The sequence below is a fragment of the Falco cherrug genome, chromosome 13 (assembly GCF_023634085.1).
Source record: "Falco cherrug isolate bFalChe1 chromosome 13, bFalChe1.pri, whole genome shotgun sequence".
NCBI classification, from domain to species: Eukaryota; Metazoa; Chordata; class Aves; order Falconiformes; family Falconidae; genus Falco; species Falco cherrug.
This window is the reverse complement of record NC_073709.1, coordinates 24,344,543-24,360,079: the sequence shown is the minus strand read 5'-3', so window position 1 is coordinate 24,360,079 and position 15,537 is coordinate 24,344,543. Positions and strand designations below refer to the sequence as shown.

At 49.4% G+C, this 15,537-nt stretch overlaps 1 protein-coding gene across 2 annotated transcripts in view; it reads right to left on the bottom strand.

The window, feature by feature from the left end:
* Positions 1-15,537, bottom strand: part of VASH2 (vasohibin 2) — a 38,813-nt gene that overhangs the window by 22,476 nt on the left and 800 nt on the right. Inside the window, exons 1-3 of one of the 2 annotated variants that reach the window (XM_055725522.1) lie at positions 13,582-14,174; positions 8,396-8,484; positions 5,959-6,015 (exon numbers count right to left, since the gene is read on the bottom strand). In XM_055725522.1, coding sequence (XP_055581497.1) covers positions 5,959-6,015; positions 8,396-8,484; positions 13,582-13,878 — 443 coding nt within the window. In that variant the 5' untranslated portion in view covers positions 13,879-14,174. Of the gene's footprint in view, positions 1-5,958; positions 6,016-8,395; positions 8,485-13,581; positions 14,175-15,537 lie in introns of those variants that run through there. The other variant, XM_027809180.2, reaches the window with a different exon arrangement.

Sequence of the window (15,537 nt, the reverse complement as noted above, 5' to 3'; positions counted from 1 at the left end):
TTTATGTATGCAACAGGCTGTAATCTACCCTCTTTGTAAACATGAGAAGGCAGACAGATATTCCCCCCCTTCAAAATCCCTTCCCCCCCCCCCTCCCCCTCAAAGCTTCCCCCTTAGGTCATGTTTTCTAGACCTTCTGTAAGATTTGTTGCTTTCCTTTTGGAGTATCTTCAACTGACTCACATCTCTCAGTCCTTCAGCTAAGCCCACCACACCATATTACGAACATTTCCTTCTGAATCCAATTTTCAGTATATTTTTTGCAACCAACCCAGTGTGCTGTTGGCTTTTTCCCTGTTGACCCACACTTCAGTTTATTTGGGTTTTTTTGTTGTTGGGGTTTTTTTATTGTTCTTTAGTTGTTTTTTGAGGGAGGTTGGTTGGTTTGTTTATTGGGGAGTTTTTGGTGGGGTGTATGTTTGGTTTTGGTTGGGTTTGGGGTTTTTTTTTGTTTGTTTGTTTTTTCTTAGGCTCAGCCCTTCTTTGCAAAACTAGCCTTTGGTTCTCCACGGTGTATTCCCACAGCTGGCTCTTCCCAAAACCCTCCTTCTGCATCTGCCCTTACTAAATTACCTGTTTGTTCCAGAGCAGCTCTCTTCAAGATCACTTTGAATCCCAATTCCACCTTGCAAAGCCTTGTCAACTTGTCCAGCCTGGACTGCTAAGTGCATGTATTAGCAAACAATTAGTCTTACCCATACCATTAAGGAAAAAACACTGACCTGGGACAGAGATTGCACCCCTGGCCTGACAAACTCTGCTAGGCAAGAGCACAAGAGCAAGCTATTAAGCACCACTTGCTTAAGCGCTGCTTTTCACAAGGTTGGGTCCTTGTGTTAGTTTTAGACTCAAGGCCCCCACCTTATCTGGAGGCTGCCAAAAGCCATACTAAAGCAGAGAGCTATCACATCCACACCTTCTCCCTCATTGACGAAAGGCCTTACACTCTCATTGAACGAACTTAGCAGAAACAAACTGTGCCAAACTAAATTCACACTGCCTTTCACCTACCCCGAAACTGCAGATAAACTCACAAAGTTCTTAATTTTTTTTTTCTCTCTCTCTTTTTTTTTTTTTTTAAGGTTCATATCTTTGCCTTTCCCAGTTTCCAACAAAAGCAGCCATCCTCCCCACGCTTTCTAACAGTATTAATGGTTTGGAAGCTGCTTGTCGCTTCTCCAAGTGATCTAGGAGAAACAATGGAGCATCCAGCTCATTTGAAAATAACTCATTACAAGCACTCTTTGACTTGTATTTCCCCTATTTTCTTAGACTCCTAAATTCTTACCACAGTCGCAGATGTTAATCGCAACCAGAAAGTCTGCACTTTCCAGAAAGTTAAACTTGTGATTGAAGATTTAAGGAAGGCGGAAAAGAATTAAAACCAGCATTACGCGTTTCAATTCCCTGCCTGAGCAGGGTTTGTTTCTGGGATTGTCTTTAAATCTTTCCAGTTATCTGAAAAGACTCCACTCCACATATATGGCTAATGCAGTACTCTACAATCTCATACCACAGATAGCTGGGAATTAGCTCAAAGCCACCTTCTTCACAGACCCCAGTGAGCATGGGGGCAGCCCATCTCTTCCAGTTACTCAAGGCAGACTGCTACAGTCAAAAAAAAGCATCATGCAGCTTCCCTCTTTGCAGCATTTACGCCACTATCTACAGTCTGCCAGGCAGATCTCTATGCCAGACCACAGTGAGCAATTCTGCCTTTTAACAAACGTAGCCAACAGGAACAGACTGCATGCTCCTCCCTCGAGATCTAGTCCTTGGCAGATGGTGGTATTTCCTTGTTAATCGACTAAAATGTCTTTCAGTGTTTTCAAGAGCCCACCTGGATTGTCTCCCTTGCTTTCTGCAGTGAGAGAGGGCCCATGGAGGAGCTGGTTTTGCCACTTTAGGATGTCTTCTGTTTAAAATGGCAGCATCTGCAGACATCTCATGGGAACCATGAATTCCTTTCACTCCCAGATTTTTCACTAGGGCACCCAATTTCATATATATGTCAGAAAAAGCATGTCCAAAACTGGATCTCACCAGCTGGCACCCATCACACTGGAGTCACTTCAGAGATAACTGTGCTTAGGAGGAGAGGCTGCCCGTTACCTTCAACAGAGAGTCCTACAGACTTTAATGAAATTTGTATTAGTGAGATCCTCCAGCACATTTTTCACAAACTTACTTCTCCTTCCCTAGGCCCTTGTATTTGCATGAGGTCCACTAAATCTCCCTCTCCCACATTTTTCTAAAGCTCCTGGCAGTTTTATGCTTCCCAATGAAGCCAAGAAGGAAGTGAAAGGCACCAACAGGAGTAAAACAGCAGAGCAGCTACTGCTCTCATGAATCTTCTCAAAACCAGTTTGTTTCAATGGCAAAAACACTTCTACCACATGCTGAACATAGCACCATATCTGTAACATTCTCCCTTTGTGCAAGACAGAAGCAGATGTTCAAATGCCTTCTGCAGCCTATTGTCTGGAAATGGTATGAGCCCATTTTTCTTTACAGCCCCATCAGGGTTCTTTAATAACATGGTGTGTTGAAACAGTATTATTTTCCATTCCCCCCTTTGCTGTTACTTGGTTGCATCGTTCCCATGTGACTGCTTCTATCACACTCTTTTATTGCAATTGATCACCCATTATAACTGCAGTCACTGAGTGTCTCGCCATCTTCACAGAGCATTTCTGAGCTGTAATTTCTCAAAGACCCCAGAACCTACCAAAACATCAGTTTTTCCTTCAGTCATAGGTCCTGCTGATCAGCTGGCGCTGAACTGGAGGAAACAGCACAATACCACACCTACCTACACCCCCCCCCAGATACTCTGTGGAAGGCAAAAATACTTGTTCTCCCTTGCGGCTCACGCCTGCATCCTAGAACAGAAGCTTGCAGAGGGTTTACTGCTCCTTGTAAAGCCAGTAAAAAAAAATCTTGTTGCCACTGAATTCACAGTTACAGGTATTACTAGATATCCAGAAATACTTCTTTTTCTAAAGCTCTTACGTTATCTAAGGTTGGCAGTTTAAAGAACAGCTATTTCAGTTAAAGGTACCATTTTTTATCAGACCAGTTGTACCAACAAAAGCTGTAATATAATCCCATATGGGAAAAGGAAAACCAGCCTTACTGGTGTCTAAAACACTTGTATTGCACACATACACACTTATCATGGATCAGTAGAACTGAACTCCACAGGGTGCACTTTACCTACCCAGTACAAAAGGGTACATCACGAAGCCCGTGTGCAGGACACCATCCTGGGTCAGGATGCCTGTACACTCTATGAGCAAAGCACTCCTACGGTGGATGTAGCTACATCTGGATTTTGTACAAATACAACAAACTCAGGCAAGGTTAGACACTAACACATTTTCAGACATGGTTTGCCAGTGCAACAGGAATACCACACAGTTTGCAGGATCACATTTCTACCACCCCAACTCACACAGCAATGCCAACAGAAATCTAGTATTTTCAAAAGTGTTATCTGTAGTCTAGACAAATCCACAGGGTGTCTGGCAGTCTAGAAGCAAGTTGATAGCTACCAATGACTTTTTCTTAAGAGAGATTGTAAATACTAAATTATAGCAAGCCTGTGTCCCTTAATGTTATGAGTCCCTATAGATAATTTATGCTCTTCTTCCTAAGCACAGCCATGCATTTTTATTCTCTCATGCATCTCACTGATGCTGACAGTAAATCTCTATAATATCTAGTCCTTCCCCCATAATAGAAAAACTCATTAATATGCCCCAGCTGCTTTAGGACACTTTCACATGAATTTATGAATATTCAATTTCCATCTAGTGCTCAGCTTCTTTGTGTCCAGCCACTGCTCTCTTGAAGAGAGGCTGCCAAAGATCTTGTAATACTTGCATTAGCTTTGAGCCCTCATATTATGAAATAAGCAATATGTTTAATATCAATAAGTCACAGCTCTGGGAACAGCCCCAGCTTTCAAGAGATGGTAGCAATTGGAGACACTCAGCATCTCGCTGAGTAACTTGCAAATACAAACTTCATCTTGCAGCAAGCGAGGCCTTTTACACCAAGAAACTTGCTCAGCACAGCATTTGTTACCTCAGCACAAGAAACCTGTTGTCACCACACTGGAAGCAGTTTTCTTGCAAAGTGGAACACACCTCCCAGGAAAAAAAAAAAACTTGCAGGTGTGGGGAGTTTTTCAGTTCTGGTGAAAACTGGCCTGGCAGCAGGAGAACAAATCACCAAGGACAAATGCAAAAAAGTAGATAACCTCAGCTGGTACAAACAGACACACACCCCACGTGAAGGAAAGGAATGCCTTCAGGGAAACCTCAACATTACAGAGCGATCAATGCATTATTCCTCTTCTCAAAGCTGAAGAAACCAAGACATGGCAAGCACTCAAGCCCCACTGCACTATGACAGGATCTGGGCAGCTAAGCGTGCTCCTAAGAGTTTCGCTACTCCTAGCACCCCTGTCCATCAGGTCAAGGAGCAAAGCAGCACAGGCGTTAAGACTTAACACTCTGCAAGTCCAGCATACACCAGGTGCAGGCAACTGTGCCTGGCAAGCTGGCAGCAGCTGCCCCAAGGGGTTGGATTCTTCCCAGGGGCACTCTCCTAAATTCTGCAGAAGTCCTGCCACCACATACCAAGTCACTCCCAGAAGTACTAACAGCGACAGAACAAGAAGAGAAGTCAGACAAGTCCCCAAGCAAACACTACAGCAAGTAAATAGTGAAAATGGTACCACTAAGGAGAGAATCCAAAGCCACAGGTACATCTCCATCTGTGAGCTCTATATTGGTTCCCTTCCAGGGAAGAGTACCGGCCTCGTAAGTCAGGCTTTCATCCAGCCCAGGACGACACTGACTTTTCAAGTGGTGAGCGCTGAGCACAATTCATTTTCATCCTCCACTTCCTTGGAAAAAGTAATGAGGCAAATTTAAAAACAAGTGACTAGCCTGAAAATTATTTTAAGCTTCTGTATACCCACCTACCACTCAAGGCAGAGTTTTTTCTAAACTAGTTCCACCAGTGCAGTGAATATTACATAGAGAAAGGAAGTGTGAAAGATTGCCGTCAGCAAGACGAAAACCTGAAGCGCAGAGCTGGGATGGAAACTGGAATTTACAGTGACAAACCATTAGATTAATGACAGACAGCTGGGGAGAGCTAGAGACAGGCCAGTCTACAGGAGTAATTATATTGCGCTTACCTAAATTTCACCCTAAAATAAAAGCGTAACTTCTTCCACACCACTTCCCGCTCTAACCTGCTGACTTACCGGGTCCTACTGAAGCACTGTCCTAAGTATGATGCAGTTCTTACATGCAAGGGATCCCAGCCCCCTCTTGCCAGGCTCCCTGTGTATATCTTTGTACTTGCAGAATGCATCACCAACCAGCACATAAATCCATCATGTGGAAGGAACAGCAAGATGAGCAGCAACAGGAGAAGCACAGCCAGGACTTAAACAGTCTATTGTGATCATCCAGGGGAAAGGACTGTGCCCAAGATGTCAAAATTCATGCAGCGTTTTGAACGGCTGATCTCTTCCTACCATCAGCAAAGGCCATTACAGCACAAGCAGAATCTCAGGACTTACACAGTTTCCATAAAAACAGCCCAGCCCTCCCAACTCAACACCAACAAGCAACAACTGAGAGTTTTCCCAGTCCTGTGTATTTAGTTTCGGCCTGTAGCTATGCAGCTCCCACGTGGCTGTTGAGCAAGACCAGCCCTTCCACTCCTTGGCTCTAAATGGGTCCATTTGTCACCTGGCAGCAAGCTGGGATGCTCCTTGCAAAGGCAGCAACATACCCAGTTTTGGCCCTGCCAGAGGAGCCATGGCATAGAGGAAGCAGCCCTCCCATGCCATGGTGCTACAGTGCTCAAACACCCAAGGTGATCAGCTGGTATGATGTGAGATAAGGGCACTAGACCACTTCCAGAGACACTTACCCACTTAAAGGTCTGGTTTTTCTAATCTCGAAGAACTGTGTTCCTGTGTGATTGTATCTGAATTTTGTCTGTTAAAGGAAAGTTGCTTGAACAGTTAAACAATAAAATAACAACGCTCAAAAGGTGGATTTCAGTTCTGATTTCCTGTTGAAACAAGCAGAAAGCCATTGACTCTCAACAGAGGTGAAACCCTGGCATGTGAAATAAAGCAATTACTTCACTTTTTTATGACATATTAACCGGCACTAGATACAGAGTCAAGCAAAAGTGTTGTCTAAAATGACACTTAAATTTGGTACTTGAGGGTTATGAATACTCCTTTCCTCTAGGTCCCACTCACTATTAGGTTAAAGTTTGAAAAAAAAAAAAAAAAAAGGCTTCTATTTGGGCAAGAGAAAGCTTTTAGAGACTTCTCAAACCAATCAACATCATTCATGGTTTGAAAGAATTTATTTCCTTTTTAAGTTTCTAACTCAAGTCAGCCACGTAGCTCATATATGACCTGTAAACCAAAAGCATGGCAGGTGCATCCATTTACACCTAGTAAATATAAACCATTCTCTAAAAAATACAGTGCACATGAAATCAAAATAACCAGCTAAGTGCAACTGAAGAACATGAGTTAACACTGTGAGCACAGGAGAAAAGTTCATCACAAAAGGATGCCAGCAGAATCACCCATCAAAGAAACCTCAGCACCACTCACCCAGCAGTGCAAGCTACCATGCAGTAGTACCACCACCACCACAAGCAGCCTCATCCTGCTCCTTTAGCACAGCTGTCCAAGCAGTAATTCAGTAAATCAGGTTAGTAAACCTATCTGTCCAGTAAAAACAAATCAACAAAAAAAAAAAAAAAAGCCAAAGAAACAACCGAACAAAACCCCCAACAGCAGCAATAACAAAAAATAAATCACACCATCCACTTACTTTTGCTAGGTTATTTTTCCAGTTGTTCCCCAACCTAGTTCCCAACACAACCATGGGAATATTCACGCCAGTAAAATTGTGGTGGTGATACCAGGGTAGAAATAGGTGACCCTACGGAGGCAAAGGGTACCTTGCAAGGCATAAATAGCACTGCTGCTGGCTTTGTAACCGTGGTCTAAATAAAGACTCTAGCTTGCACCAGGATGCTCTGAACTGACATCAATTAGAGTTCAGAGTTCTCCAGAAATGAGGCTTTGCTTCCCTCCCACCTTCAAAACCTCATTCACGAGGCCCTTTCAGAGTGCTCTGAACAAAGCACAGAGCCTCTTGTAGCCCTCAAAGGAAGCCCAGACCCTGTTCCTCACCCCACTTTGAAGCTTTTCTGAGCATAGATCCAAACCCCGTACCTAAGACCTGCTCCTGCTACATAGCAGAGTGCAGGATTTCAAAACCACTGGGGGTGGGGGGGTGGGGACTATATGTATATAAATAATTTTTGGAGTTGTGTGTGACATGGTCTCCTCTCTGGCACAACCCCACTGAGCAGCAAGCCTCTTGTCCTGCCCAAGCATCTGACATGCAGAAGAGAAATGCACCATTCCCCTGCAGAGCAGGCTAGCCCCAGCCTCCCTCTCCCCATGGCAGCTGCAGTGGCTCCAACCCCTGCTGCTGCCTTGATCCCAACCACTACTCCCCAGCAGGCTACCCATGCCTGCTATTTTTGGATGCTCTTCCAGCTGCCGCCCATATCCTTTCCTAACTCTTACCAGGACTTTACATACATTCCTCACCCTCGCTGCTTCCCCACACACGCACATGTACACACACAAAAAGGAAGAGTTTAGAAAACAGGAAAACAGAAGAGCAGCATCTGGGCCAGCAACTCTCCCATCCCAGCCAGGCAGCTATGGAAACAGACAGGTATCAGGCATGGGGGTAGACAGATGTATACATCTCTGATGAACCCCCAAGTGGGACATCTGGAAGCAGGGATTTCTTTGGTCAGTTCCTGTGTCACGCGGCAAGTCTGCCCACCTCGGGGCCAGGACAGCTGCTCATGCTCCCCACCCCAATGACAAAGCCCTCCCTGCAAGCTGAGCATGAAGGTAGTCCTCAGGGAGCCCCCACAGGGGCTGCCAGGGCAGAAAGAGAAAAGGTTTGCCACAACGCTGGCTCTCCCTTAGTCACTTTATGACAAAATGCTGTATTATTTCTCCAGGCATCACAATCTGATTATAATATCCTCATAAGCCAACTGAAAAATAAGCATTTTATTCTCATCAACGTCACTTCAGGTAAATTCTTCAGTATCATTTAATTACATTCCCAGAGGATTTCTGTGATTAGCTCAGTACTGCAGGTGCCATCTCAAATCCTCAGAGATATCCTTTTCACCCTTGAATGATCCCAAGCCCTTGCAACCAACTAGTGCTTGGTAAAGTCCCTGTTAATTCATGCCAGGTATAAGCCAGCCTTCTCTCTGGAGACTGCATGCTGGAGAAGGATACTGCAGCATCTTCATGTAGGTCTGTATTGCCTGGAGCCATTCTGGGATCGACATGGAGAGCTTGTAGTTTGGCACTGGTGGCACTGAGGGCTGGACACACAAAAGAGATAAAGAGGTTAGACAGTTACTGCTCCCTGCAGAGCGGATAAGTGATTTACTTGGGCAGCGGCACATGCTTAGTGCAATGCAACGTGGCAGCACAGATGGCTCAGACCCCACGTGAACTCAAGCATCAGGCAAAGTCATCCCGCTGACAACAGGGGCTGCCCATACACCAGAGCCAGCCCCATCCCTGACCATGTGGAGGGGGACAGGGTAGGCCCCCGCCTCAGCGGGCTGCTCATCATGACCACCACCATCCCTTAAACACCACCCTGCGCGGGCAGGCAGTCCAGCACAGTAGGCCAATGCTTCCCATTTTTCCCCTCTAGCACAGAGCGGTTTGGATGAGTACCATTCCAGCACTGGCTCTGCTGTCCTCCCTCCCCTGAGAAACCATTTCAAGTCTAATTTTTTGTTTCCTCTGTCATAAGAGAAAGATATATAGAAAAAGAAAAAAAAGACAAGGATCCCAGGCTGCATAATTTCCCATCTGCCGCATGTCAGTGGCACACTTGCTGGGCAGGAAGCACATGGTACCTAGAAGACCACCTGGGACCCAGATCTTTAATGATATTAAGACACTTAAAGATATAGGCTGGCAACGTAATGGGATTTTTCCAAAATCCCGTAAGACATCTGCTTGTGCCTAAGCACTTTAGAAGCCGGGACCTCAATCCATATTTAACCCCAAAGCTTTGTGGCTCCTGTAAACATGCAGGAAAGGGGCATGGCCTGCTCCCAGGTCCCCTTAATTAGGGCAAGACTGTAAAATATGGGGTCAACATGCTAAAGCAGGCAGTGTGGCTAAAAAGAAGTCAGTTCAATTCTCACAAATGCAGTGGATTTAAATATTAATGCAGACCCAAATCCAGGAACCAGCAGCTTGAGCAGTCGTGGCACAAGGCACAAAGGAAAACGTGCAGCATCCGCGGGCCCACATCGAAGTTACAATAGTTTGAAGACAATGAAATGCGCTATCACTGCTCTAAATACACTTCACGTCTATGATTACAGATAAGAAAAGCAAGCTCAGGCAGTATGGGGCCATCTCCACCACACAGACCTTCCCCTCCGGCCCCCACCTCCCCTGTGAGGGAGGGATAGGTGTTTTGCTTTCAGGGCAGGAGCACCGATAACCCAACACGACCAAACCCCAGCATTTACTACACTGACTACACTCAAATAGTAAACATACTTCAGAGAAGGGGGAAAAACCCAAATAGAGACTCCTACATGTAACACATTTGAAGTGGCAAGCAGGCAGATGGGCCGGCCCCCGGCTCGCTGGCACGCATGGGCGCCCACACAGGCTCTCTCCTCACAAGTGGGAGTTACCAGCAAGGCTCATTAGCACTTCTTAATCATCAATTCCACACCTAAGCTCTTCATTAGAGGCAATTTTTTGGTTTCACGAGTTCCTTCTGCCCCCCAATACCCTTTGGTCTGGACAAATTGCCCGCCTGTCCCCGCCAGCACTGCGGCAGGCCTGGACTCGGCATGCCAGACGGGGCTCCCATTTCAGGAGCAGCAAGTGGGTGCAAGAGGGAATTAAGGCCGGCCTGGCAAATCCTTCCAGGGGTAGTCACTTCTGCTCAGATATAAATACTCCTTTTCTTCCAGGATAAAGACACTCTAGGTGCACGCACTACACAACAGGCCAAGGTGCCAGGAGCCCCACCCGCTGCAGAACGGCTGGGGGACAGCACAGCCCTTTCTCAGCGCTCCATAAAATGGAGGTCCCTGCGCTTGCCCAGCTGTGGGACCACACAGCATCCCATAGGGACCGCACCAGTGCGGAGGGACGCAGCCCTTGCTGTAACCCACAGTGGCCACCCTCATCATGGGGGTGAGGTTTTTTGGAACTCCATGCGAGGTGCTCCCCTGTCTCCGAGGCAGATGATCACGACAGCCACCAGGCACGCTCAGGTAAAGAGAACCAGGGTTTTCCCAGCAGCTGACACGTATCCCATCACCTGTCTGTTAAAGCTACCCAGGCAGGCCTTGCTGAGCTGGGATGCCCAAGCCCCTCCAGACCTTGGGACATGAGGGAGAAGCAGCCACCAGTCTCCCCCGCGCAGGATGGCAGCACTGTCCTCTCTGCCATGCTGGGCAAGCAGTACACGGCATCGTGCTGCCAGCCAGGCCAGGAGGTGGACAGCCACCCACCGCTCCCACTCCCTCCAAAGAAACCCCATTTTTCCCCTCTAAATTCCTGCCCTAGCTGCAGGAGCACCGACCTGGGTGCCCAGCCAGCACAGAGCAGAAGCCAGGGCTGCACGATACCAGCAGCAAAGGAATGCACAACGCTGCTACGGTTGAGGCTGCAGCCCTCCAGCCACCAGTGCACATCCCAGCGCAGCAGCCAGGAGCTGCCGAGGGTTTGTAGCAGGCGGCCATAGCCGCCAAGAGGAAATGCAGACACAGCACTACAGACTGTGAATTTATAAAGCAAGTGAAAGCCAGGCAGATGAAAGGCCTTGACCCTGTATCAGTACTTCCAAGCAGTAGCAGCTCCAGAGACAGCAGAGCTGCTCCAGTGCAAGACCTTGTGGCAGATCTGGAAATTGTTATCCCGTGGCTAGAAATGCTGTAGTCTCAGATCACCACAGACATCCTGCGTTAAAAGTTGTCTTGCCTGGTTCTACTGTGTCTCATTCAATGATCAGAAAGTCACTTTCTGCTAGCTCACCCTTGCAAGTACAGTTAGCTAGCATGGATGAAGGTGGCAGGCTAGAGCCCTAAATGCTGATGAGATGTTTAATTCATTAAGACTTCCAAGAACACAGGACAAATAAAGCATTGCACAGCCCTTCCAAACAAGGAGCCCACACCTTTCCCAGAGCTCAAGCCAAAAGTCAGAGGTGGGGGGTGCAATCAAGGGACTCCTTGGGTTCCAAAATTGCCCCTCTTGCAGACAAACCAGCTTTTTATGAGGATTCTTCCTCCTATGAGAGATGCAGCCCTGCACCCCTGCAGTTTGTATTTGTTCCACTTAAAGACAACCTCGCCAATATACAGTAAGAAACTACTTAGCACCCTGCGTGCATGATCACCGAGACTAATACCAAGATGATTAGAGCAATCAAGTGGAGCTTCTTGGGGAGAGGATGAAAACTCTCTCCCATCACTAGGGATTAAGAACAGATCAGATGCAAAAATGGAGCAGTCGCACACACTACTCGCTCAGCCTCCAGCACCTACCAATGCAAGCAGATTACAAACCATTTTCTCACAGGCATAAGTTTCTCTTGTCACTCCCAATTAGCACTACCTAGTCTTTCGCCCGGTGCCATGTACCCAGCAGCACCCACCAATTAAAAGAGCTGTACCATCATTTAAGCAACAACTGTCCCCTCACACTCCTACTCTGACCCAGAAATTACCATCACGACTTTAGCAACCTACTACCTACCTTGTAGCAAACAAACCTGCTCCTAACCTTCATTTGCTCACCTGAGCTGTACTGATCTTAACGAGAACTAGGTGATGCTCAAAACTACCCTCTGACCCCAGAGGTCCCAGGCTTAGCCATCAAGAGCTAGTTAGTCACAGGGGACACCAGGCCCTTCTGCCCTTGAAGAAGTTAATCACTGAGACAGGGAGCTTGCTGCCGGACAGCACTGGAGAAACACAGTGCAACTTTTACAGCGCCCTCCATGGATTAGCAACTAGTAACTAACATCAAATGATTTATCCGAGCAGATTTCAAAACATTTTTCCTCCTACCCAGCTGCAGCACATGCCACACTGAGTCAGCCTGAGGAAGAAGCCATGGGCGATGCTCTCTGGGACACTGCAGCAGACAGCATGTGGAGCATGTCTTTCACCAAATACTTTGTCAGCCAGTACAGTTATCACCAGTAAAAGTTACATGCTTTGGAGCTTGGAGGTAAGGAAAGAAAATCAAGTCCAGCGTGTGCTTTGCTGTCTCTTAACACCAAACAGATCTGCAGGCCATTTAGACTAGTGTGTAAGCCGGTCATGCTGCTGAAACGAGAAGTTCTGCCCTCTCCCTGCCCCTTCATTTCTACCTCAGGTGCCTGTGCAAGTATGAGATGAACCACACCAAGGAACTACAAAAAAACCCAGCATAACCAGATTATTCTTTAGCTGGATCTGCTTCCCCGTCCAAACAAAGGCTGGTGCCAGCATGAGGGAAGCAGGGGAACAGAGAGAAAGAGATTGCCCCTTTTGCACTTATGCTGAAGGAAACATTGCAGAAGAGAGATGAAAGGCCTTTTCAGCCTGCATCTAATTTGACAAGCGCCTTCGCAAGACGGCCCTACTCAATGTACTTCCAGCTTCTCCACGCGCAGAATTTTCCCTTTCTACCCTACATAAAGAACTTGTTTCATACTTATCACTGACAACTTGGCCCATGACAATGCCGGCCCAGCCATCTCACCCCAGCATGCACAGGGGTATGAATCAACATGGACTTCAGCGGCCAGCTCAGATGAATGCTGCCTGATGGGACGAGTGAATCAAGCTCCAAGACCACCAAAGCCAGCTGTGTTAAAGACATTGTGGCCAGTAATGCAGCGCAGTGGTGAGAAGCCTTGGAACATCAGCAGACAACATTTTATTTGCTGGCTAGAGGAAAAAGACTTGGGTCAGGCAGAGCCGTTTGGAGCTTGTACTGAGGAACGTACAAGACAAAAGCATTTGGAGTCTTTCCATATACTGGAAATCGAACGTCTGAGTTTTAAATCCCTTACTACATTTCAGGAGCAAGGAAACGCCTGTGTTCCAGACAGCTGAGCAAAATGTGCTTCAAATCGCACAAAGCACTTCACTCAGTCCCTCAGGATTTCTTTTCATTCTTGTTTTCAGCTTTTTCCTCCCCAAGGCGAAAAAATAATTTTCTTCCCGCTTGTCTCCCAAGACGCCAACTCCAGCAGCCGAGTGTCCCGCAGCACAACCCCCGCCCCCGCCAGCCGCTCCAGCTCTGCCCCGGCGCCCCCCGCAGTGGACAGGGGCCAACCCTCGCCTCTCCCGTCCCCTCGGCGCCCGCGGGATGCCCGGCTCTGGGCTTTGCGGCACCCCCTCTTTTTTTTTAAGGGGGGGGGGGGGGCTTCGCCTTACCCGGGCCAGGCGGGCGGCGCTCCGGATGGCCGCCGCCACGGCGCCGCCGTCGGGGTGCACCCGCTCCACGTGCCCCCACATCCGCTCCCAGGTCTGCCCGTCCATGGGGAAGCCGCTCTTGTTCACCAGGAAGAGCGACCCGCCGTCCCGCTGCTGCTCCTCCTCCTCCGAGCCGCCGCCGCTCCCGCCGCCGCCCGCCGCCCGCGGCTGGGCGCTCCGCGAACGGCCCCCCTCCTTGCCGGCCGCCGCACGGCGGGTGCTCCCGCGGCCGCCGCCGCCCGCCGCCGCGCCCGTCATGGCCCCGCGGCCATGCCCGAGCCCCGGCGCGCCGCGGGGACCGCTGTCGAGAGGCGCCCCGCGGCCTCGCCGCCGCCCGCGCCCCCTATATATATTTAATATATATATGTGTGTGTGTGTGTGTGTTACGTGCGTGCGGCAGAAGCTGGGCGCGGGGACGGCCCCTGGCTAGCGGCGGCCGCCCGCCCGCCCCGCGGCACGGTAGCTCGCTGGCCCCGGCCCGGCCTCAGCCGCGCTGGGGGCGCGCCCCGCGCCGCGCTCCATGCCGCCGCGTTACCACGCTACCGGCCGCCCGCCCGCCCTCGGCGCGCTCCTATTGGCGGTCGCAACAAAGAGGGGCGGAGCTCGAGGGGCGGGACGAGCCGTGACTGGCGGAGCCGCTGCCGGGCGGCGCCCCCTGCCGGGCGGCCCAGATCACCGGAACCGGGCGGCTCAGACTGAGCCCCTTCGCCCGCAGCCGCTCCGGCGTGCACGGCTGCCGGCGTGCCGTGCCGTGCCGTGCCTCACCTCCCGGGCCCCGCTGCCTGAGGGGCGCCTGAAGATCAAACTCTTCATCGAAGAGAGCTGGTCTCTTCCGTTCTTCCTAACGGAGCTGGAAAATTCTTTGTTAACCGTGGAGTGCTAACAGCGATGGCAGCGAGACCCCAGCCTGAAGGCGCGGGCTGCTGAGAAAGGCTCCCCGGGGCTCTTCTGCCCGGTGGGCAAACAAGCGCCCCAGCCCCGGGGGAACCCCCCCCAACAGCCAGGGCTCTGCATGCCCTGCTAACGCCAGCGAAACAGCGTCTGACCCCGCCTTGCCGGTGCCCGGTGTGATGAACTGTGCATGGGAACAGCAGGGAACTGTCTCTCCCCCAGGGCGGCCTTGCAGCACCTCCCGGGCAGACGACTCCCTGGCTGCTGCTGCTATCCTCACCGCTCAGCTCAGTTCCCAGATGCTTATTTGCATGCTCGGAGGGATGTTTTTAGCTCTTTGTATCAAGCACAACTGTGTCAGCCTAATACAACTCCTAGAGCCAGAGGTGAATCCCCATCAGAAATAAGTAATAGCCTGAAAAATGTTGCCATCCCCTGCCCATGCACTCACTCAGATCCCTCCTGATCCCAGCCAGGCTGCACATGTACTTGAGCATCTTCTCAGCACCTGCAAGTACTGACTTTCATCTCTTGCCATAAATATATCCATCCAGTGCCCTGATCAGCTTTCTGAAGGCTCTCGGGAGCCACGGGTGTATGTTGAGTCACTAATCACACTCTGCCGGAGTTGACATCTCTGTGAGTCCTACCAGTAATCTCCCTGCCACAACCTGGCCACATGGTATACCTGAATCTCATCAGGAGGTTTAACGTAAGGGAGGCTGGAGAAAGGCTGCTCCATCAGCTAAAGCAAACCAAGGGCTTCAGCTTACACAGCTCGCCCAGTGTCAGCTTTCAGCCCAAGAGATTTTGGTCTAAGGAGCCCCCCAAGCTGAATGGAGAGGCTCAGTGTGTAAATGGCAATGCAATGTAGGGGAGAGGAGGAAAGGTCAGAGCAGATTTAGAGCTGCTGTGAAATCTTCACCCTCTCCGTTATGTCCTGCATTTCCCTAATGATCAGGCAAACACTGCAACTGGAGGGCAAATGTGCTCCCATGCTGGGCAGAGGCGATCCACGCCCCCCAC